This window comes from Oncorhynchus tshawytscha, linkage group LG07, assembly GCF_018296145.1.
Source record: "Oncorhynchus tshawytscha isolate Ot180627B linkage group LG07, Otsh_v2.0, whole genome shotgun sequence".
Classification (NCBI taxonomy): Eukaryota; Metazoa; Chordata; class Actinopteri; order Salmoniformes; family Salmonidae; genus Oncorhynchus; species Oncorhynchus tshawytscha.
In genome coordinates, this window is record NC_056435.1 from 2129391 (window position 1) to 2137973 (window position 8583).

The window sequence follows — 8583 nt, forward strand, 5'->3', positions numbered from 1 at the left end:
GACGTGAGTGGAACGTCAGAGTCCCGCTAAAATTTCAGGGGAGGAGTTTCAAGTTACGCCGGCGCGCTTCGAGCCAAACAACAATTCAGATGCGTTGGCGTCATCTTCTGGCTAGAATTATAACTGCAAGATAAATTTTGCAATCGCATAAAGCCACTGATTCTCTAAATCTGCCTGGAAAACAAATCAATATAATTTATGTTTCTTCAGACATTAAAGTTATATCCTATATCTTGTTATGCTTCATTAATTATTACAAAATATATATCCATAAGATATAATGTGTACGTCATTTTCAATACGTTTTCATTTCTTGATTTTCTCATCTGCATTATGTCCGAGCAACAATCAGCGGTCCCCTCGACCCCTCTCTCCCTCTCTCTCTCTCTCCTCTCTCCCTCTCTCCTCTCTCTCTCTCTCTCCCTCTCTCCCTCTCTCTCTCCCTCCCTCTCTCCCTCTTGTCAAAGTGATTAATAGTATGTATGTTAATTCCTGTTAGCGATCATTTCTCAGCGTTTATCATTACTGTTGGTGATCAATCACGTTCATAGCTGAACCGAACTCAATGAAACTGTCCGTCAGTGATTCTAACGGTTTTCAAGGATTAGCGAATTTGTCAATCGATTATTTGAGCTGTCATTTGGGTGGAAAGACAGTACTTTTGCCGTCTCAAAAGTATCCCAAGGTTAGTAGGAGTAATTGATTGTCGTGGGCCTTGAACTTCAACACACAGACATCAACATATGTTTGTTTCTGTGTTCGGTCCTGCCATGACTAACAGCAAAGCTAACACTTTCCAGGCTATTCCTTGTGATTGAGTATGTCACGCTCATAGGCTGCCAATATCAACGGGGATAAACTAGTTTAATTCGTTCCCCACGTTCCCGATGGCGGTGGGTGTTCTCCTGTTCCCCTCAACAGTACCTCTGGCTTGTAGGCTACGCCTATTGGAAAAACTACCCTATATCAACACGGACTATAATAAGGCGGGTTTGAGGGTTTAGTGCACCTGTAATTGTATACAGGTCTTTTTCACTGACCTGGACATGTGCGAGCATTGTCAAACAAACCAGGGGTGTAATCATTAGTCTAAACAGTTTCAAAACGTTTAGAAAATATATTTCAGTTGCTTCCGTTTAATAAACTGTTTGCCACAGAATCGGCTGATTGAATACACCCCTGGTGAAACTTCAAACAAAGCAACGGAAAGTATGCGTCCCTGATGATAAAGTTGGGACTGGAATTTAATCACCGATCTACACTTCCTCAAAGGAAGATCAACGTGACATGGTAGCCATACGTAGATCAAGTTTGGCCTGTTTCTCATAAGACCACCACAAAGTATGTGGGCCTCATTACGAGACGCTATTCACAACGCCTTCGCATTGAATGTTGATTTATGATAAGGTTCCCCTAACCAAGTTATGAGGAATAGACCTATTTCTCTGTGGATTCTTTGTTATATGTGAAAGTAGATGATTCAGTTGGTTTATAGGTAGGTTGCAACACATGAGTTATGGGTTTTAATCAGTTGGAAACCTGCTTGGAACACATAATAAATACCTAGATGAACTCCTTGGTTTTGGATAAAGAATATCATAGGCTATACTATAGACTGACAGAGAATAGTGGTGTATTATAGCATCATAGACTGTGTTTCTGTGTCTCTCCCACCCCACTGCCCTCTTCTCCTGGAGACTGTGTGGTTTTATGGGCCTTGGCCTGAGTCCTGGAGAAGGATTACAACACAGACCTAACAGCCACGCTCTGTGTACCCACTGTCTGGACAGGTTCGCCTTTATTCAGCTATCTGTGTGTCAGTTTGTGTGTGTGTCTGTGGGTTATTTAGCCCTGAGGGAGGGAGAGAGAGAGAGAGAGAGAGAGAGAGAGAGAGAGAGAGAAAAAAAAAGGTACCCATATCAGTGTGTATTTACAGTACATTTCAGAAGTCTTTGTGAGTGTCTGTCTACGCGCCCATATCAGTGTGTATTTTAGTGAAGGTTGCGTTTGTCTTTCTGGAAACGTAGAGTGGCAGAGAGGGCAGGCCAGTGCTTGTCTGGTTGCCTGTGTAAATTGTTCCTGGGTCAGGAATAGCATAAGGCTGTGTGTGTGTGCTTAGGAGGGGGGAGAATGTTGGCACAGATTCCAGTGCCAACAAGTCCCTTTCCCTTCAGCCCAATACGAGAGAGGGAAAGGGAGAGATTGAGACAGATTGTGGGAGAGAGAGATTTAGAGAAAATACAAAAAGACTGGTTTTATTTTCTTTACAACAATATTTATATTCATAAAGTAAAACAAAATGTGAGAAAAGGCATATTTGATGTTGCTGTGACATACCTGTGTGGGAGGCAATGTTGTCATCAAACATGGACAATGTCGTCATTTACATTTAAAGACTATTTACAACTATGAGGTGAACCATGTGGCAATGTAGGCCTTATCTGTTCCTTTCACACACACACACACACACACACACACACACACACACACACACACACACACACACACACACACACACACACACACACACACACACACACACACACACACCGTACAACCAAAAATGTATTGTAAGAGAATAAATTAAGGAATCATAAAGCAAATGACCTGTTACACTTTGGTGTGACAGTACAATGTCCATAAGCACTGAACTGGGTACAGCATTCCCTGTAAATTCCTACCCTTAACCATTGTGACTCGAATAACAGTGCTGATTGTAGATCAGTGCAGACAATATCACGGCCATAAACCAATACAAACATGACAGAACAGACACAGATCTTGGCTGGCCATCATTTACATTAACAGCACTCTCTCCATTTTGAACAAGGGGAGAGTGGGATAAGGGAGGAGGTACAAGGGGAGGTGGGATAAGGGAGGAGAGGGGGAGGAGGTACAAGGGGAGGTGGGATAAGGGAGGAGGTACAAGGGGAGGTGGGATAAGGGAGGAGAGGGGGAGGAGTTACAAGGGGAGGTGGGATAAGGGAGGAGGTACAGGGGAGGTGGGATAAGGGAGGAGAGGGGGAGGAGGTACAGGGGAGGTGGGATAAGGGAGGAGAGGGGGAGGAGGTACAAGGGGAGGTGGGATAAGGGAGGAGGGGGAGGAGGTACAAGGGGAGGTGGGATAAGGGAGGAGGTACAGGGGAGGTGGGATAAGGGAGGAGAGGGGGAGGAGGTACAAGGGGAGGTGGGATAAGGGAGGAGAGGGGGAGGAGGTACAAGGGGAGGTGGGATAAGGGAGGAGAGGGGGAGGAGGTACAAGGGGAGGTGGGATAAGGGAGGAGGTACAGGGGAGGTGGGATAAGGGAGGAGGTACAAGGGGAGGTGGGATAAGGGAGGAGGTACAAGGGGAGGTGGGATAAGGGAGGAGGTACAAGGGGAGGTGGGATAAGGGAGGGAGGGGGAGGAGGTACAAGGGGAGGTTGGATAAGGGAGGAGAGGGGGAGGAGGTACAAGGGGAGGTGGAATAAGGGAGGAGAGGGGGAGGAGGTACAAGGAGGGGTGGGATAAGGGAGGAGAGGGGGAGGAGGTACAAGGGGAGGTTGGATAAGGGAGGAGAGGGGGAGGAGGTACAAGGGGAGGTGGAATAAGGGAGGAGAGGGGGAGGAGGTACAAGGGGGTGGGATAAGGGAGGAGAGGGGGAGGAGGTACAAGGGGAGGTGGGATAAGGGAGGAGAGGGGGAGGAGGTACAAGGGGAGGTGGAATAAGGGAGGAGAGGGGGAGGAGGTACAAGGGGAGGTGGGATAGGAGGGGAGTGCCTGTGGCACACATAAAAATCACCCATTGTATTTTTGGCCACGAGTAATTCATAATACCGACAACAATCATAACCATGGCAAACAATCCTTTTATAAAACAAAGCTGAATTATTTTCAGTTCAGTGCTGCTGCATGCTCCTCGGTGTAAAATGGCACCCTGTTTCTGTTCCTTCCACAATTTGTTCCTTGATCATTCTAATGATCCAATAGGAACGCTCCGTGAAAGCCCCTTCTCCACTCCAATTAGCCAGCAAGTCCGTCAATCATTTGTCAACCCCGCTGCCGTGCTCAATATGGCCGCCATACGGCCTCGGGTACCATATTGGTAGGGGAGCTACTGTGACTTCCCTCCGCTTCCACCCCCACCCCTTCACTCTGATTTGGCAGAGACGGGTGCAGGAGGGAGGAGCCTGTGGATGCGTTGGTGCAGGGAGGGAATATCCTCGGAGGAGACCGCTCCCCGCCTCCCCCCGCCATCATGGAGAATTGGTAGGACCCAGCGGCCGTGCTATAATACAGGTGATAGGGAGAGGAACCGGCCTGGAACGGTCCACTTTGGCCCTGGGGGGCGTTTGTGGGGTAGGGCGGGGGGAGGTAGGTGTGGTAACGCCCAGCAGGGGTGGTCGCCATGGTCAGTCCAATGGCGCCGTTGGATACAGGGGTTGGGGTGTATGTGAAGGCCCCAGTAGGGTAGTGCATGCGCGGGTCAGGGTAGCGGCTGTCAGGGAGCGAGGTCAGGGAGGAGAACGGGCGATCCAGGGACATACGGGGGTCGCTGAAGGCTGTGAGGTCAGGGCCTGTAGGGGGAGAGGTCAGGGGTTAGAGTGGAAGCAGGAAGTGAATGAGAGAGACCGATGACTGTAAGAGAACACTACGGGCAGTCGGCAGTGGGTGAATGAGTGTTTGTGTATTACCTGAGAGGCGGCTGGACAGGTCACTGAGGGAGGAGCGGCTGGGTGAGATGGGCGTGGTTGAGTGGACGGTGGGTGTGGTTATCTGACCCAGGTAGGGGTAGGACTGCTCATAGGACCACGACGGAGATGTCTGCATCTGCCTAGAGTCTGAGACATTAGAATAGAACAGATACTTTATTCATTCATTTCATTAGAATGGAAATATATATTCTGCCTATCCCACCCCCACAGACACACACACACGCACACGCACACACACACACACGCACACACACACACACACACACACACACACACACACACACACACACACACACACACACACACACACACACACACACACACACACACGCCGGAGGTTGTTTCACTCCAGCATCTGCTGGACAGGTAGAAACTGAAACATTACAGATGTCTATACTGGATGTGATTGAGGAGAGATGTGAGGGAAGTAGTTTTATGTGAGTGTGTAAAACTCTCAATACTTTCACTCACTACACTTTCACTCACAACACCTTCACTCACTATACTTTCACTCACTACACTTTCACTCACAACACCTTCACTCACTACACTTTCACTCACAATATCTTCACTCACTACACTTTCACTCACAACACCTTCACTCACTACACCTTTCACTCACTACACTTTCACTCACAACACCTTCACTCACTACACTTTCACTCATAATACCTTCACCTACTACACTTTCACTCACTACACTTTCACTTACTACACTTTCACTCACAACACCTTCACTCACTACACTTTCACTCACAACACCTTCACTCACAACACTTTCACTCACTACACCTTTACTCACTACAGTTTTACTCACTACACATTCACTCACTACACCTTCACTCAATACACCTTCACTCACTACACCTTCACTCACTATACCTTTACTCATTACACCTTTATTCACTACAGCTTTACTCACTACAGCTTTACTCACTACACATTCACTCACTACTCTTTCACTCACTACACCTTCACTCACTACACTTTCACTCACAACACCTTCACTCACTACACTTTCACTCACAACACCTTCACTCACTACACTTTCACTCACAACACCTTCACTCACTACACTTTCACTCACTACACTTTCACTCACAACACTTTCACTCACTACACCTTTCACTCACTACACTTTCACTCACAACACCTTCACTCACTACACTTTCACTCACAACACCTTCACTCACTACACTTTCACTCATAATACCTTCACCTACTACACTTTCACTCACTACACTTTCACTCACTACACTTTCACTCACACCACTTTCACTCACTACACTTTCACTCACAACACCTTCACTCACAACACTTTCACTCACTACACCTTTACTCACTACAGTTTTACTCACTAGACATTCACTCACTACTCTTTCACTCAATGCACCTTCACTCAATACACCTTCACTCACTACACCTTTACTCATTACACCTTTATTCACTACAGCTTTACTCACTACAGCTTTACTCACTACACATTCACTCACTACTCTTTCACTCACTACACCTTTACTCATTACACATTTACTCATTACACCTTCACTCACTACACCTTCACTCACTACACCTTTACTCACTACAGCTTTACTCATTACACTTTTACTCACTACACCTTTACTCACTACATAACTCACTACACCTTTACCCACTACATCACTCATTACACCTTCACTCACTACATCTTTACTCACTACACCTTTACCCACTACACCTTTACCCACTACATCACTCACTACACTTTCACTCACTACACTTTTACTCATTACACCTTTCACTCACTACACTTTTACCCACTACACCTTCACTCACTACATCTTTACCCACTACATCACTCATTACACCTTCACTCACTACATCACTCACTATACATTCACTCACTACTTCAGCTTTACTCACTACACTTTCATTCACCACACCTTCACTACATCACTCACTACACTTTCACTCACTACACTTTTACCCACTACACCTTTACCCATTACACCACTCACTACACCGTTACTCATTACACCTTTACCCACTACATCACTCATTACACCTTTACTCACTACACTTTCACTCACTACACCTTCACTCACTACATCACTCATTACACCTTCACTCACTACACCTTTACTCACTACATCACTCACTATACATTCACTCACTACTTCACTCAATACACCTTTACCCACTACATCACTCACCCCACCTTTACTCACTACAACTTTACTCACTACATCACTCACCTCACCTTTACTCACTACTCTTTCACTCACTACACCATCATTTACTACATCTTTACTCACCACACCATCACTCACTACACCTTCACTCACTACACCACTACACGATCACTCACTACATCACCACTCACTAGACTAGACCATCACTCACTACACCACTCACTCACTACTCCACTCACTCACTACACCATCACTAACTACACCTGGGCTGAGCTGGGAGGCAGAGAAGAGAGAAGGAGTAAATAGTAAAAGATCCAGGACATGATGATGGACAGAAAGATAAAGAGGGAGATGGAGTGAGTGGGAAGAGTGGAGGAGAGAGGAAGAGGGAATAAAGAAGAGAAAGATGGAGAGAGATGGTCAGATGGAGACAGAGAGGAGAGGAAGTGATTAGCCTAGTGAGGGGGTGTACGAAGGGGGGTTGTGTGTGTGTGTGCTCTTAGGCAGCCGGTTCTTTTCCCTGTGGTCCAATAAATGCCAGTGATCGCCCGCAGACTCGCAGACAAGAGTGTGTATGTATATGTGTGTGTGTGTGTGTGTGTATGTGTATGTGTATGTGTGTGTGTGTGTGTGTCCCACATACTCTGCAGACAGAGAGGGGAAGCAAATTGTACACAGCAGCCAAGACGTCAATGGCCTTTTTAAGTGCAGCCAGCTCCCCCAAGAACAAAACACTGAGGCCTAGGCCCAGTGCCAAGACCCCCTCCTTTCTTGGCTCCCCTCCCCAGGCTTCGGAGCTCTGATCTGGGGCAGGAGTCACACATGGCTGGGTGGGTGGCTGGAGGCGGGTCTGTGTATCCGGGGCTGCTGCTGCTGCGGTTCATTCATTTTTACTGCATTCCCACACACATGTAGACATATGCATAGTCACTCGCCTACACGCACACGGTAAGCTTTACACACACACACACACACACACACACACACACACACACACACACACACACACACACACACACACACACACACACACACACACACACACACACACACACACACACACACACACACACACACACAGACTGAAAAATGAATAATGATTTTACTCTCTCTCTGGCTCTCTATCACCGTCTCTTGTTCTATAGTTTTACAAGGATACCGAGAGCATCCCATTTGGACTAATCTCTCGTGGACAGATGCTCGTAACATAACAGGTAGTAGCATCTGCCAACAGACTGATCATTTGGACAAATCCCGATTTCGCAGGTGCTCACTTCTTTCCAATGTCATTTTGGAATGGGAGGGAACATTTGGCTGATACGCCCGAAGGTGACTGAGAGTTTCTGTCTTGGGGGTGGAGACTTCTCTAGTCTCGTTAGTTCATTTTCTAACACGTATCCCCCCCAGAACTTAATTAGAGCATCTGACGCAAGTGTTTTATTTCTGGGTGTCCAAGATTACATTTGGACAGATGGGACGAATGGAATCGGTCAGGTGGCCTCAGCTGGCACACACTGGATGGAGAGAACACACTCCTACACACACGCACGCACGCACGCAAACACACACACACACACACACACAGCTGCCTCTGACACACACATACACCCAGCCCATGGCCCCAGCTGCCTCAGATTTTCACAGATATGAAAAGAGAAGTAGGAGGGAAAGAGAGAGAGAAAGAGGGAGGGAGGGAGGGAAAGAGAGAGAAAGAGGGA

The 8583-nt window shown here is 47.0% G+C and overlaps 1 protein-coding gene across 5 annotated transcripts in view; it reads right to left on the reverse strand.

Moving 5' to 3' along the window:
• Window positions 1-3655: 3655 nt before the first annotated feature.
• Window positions 3656-8583, reverse strand: part of runx1 (RUNX family transcription factor 1) — a 64667-nt gene continuing 59739 nt past the window's right edge. For 3 of the 5 annotated variants that reach the window (XM_042323817.1, XM_042323820.1, XM_042323816.1), the window contains 2 exons: window positions 4674-4820; window positions 3657-4556 (listed from right to left, as the gene is read on the reverse strand). In XM_042323817.1, coding sequence (XP_042179751.1) covers window positions 4048-4556; window positions 4674-4820 — 656 coding nt within the window. In that variant the 3' untranslated portion in view covers window positions 3657-4047. Of the gene's footprint in view, window positions 4557-4673; window positions 4821-8583 lie in introns of all 5 variants that reach the window. The other 2 variants (XM_042323819.1, XM_042323818.1) reach the window with 2 other exon arrangements.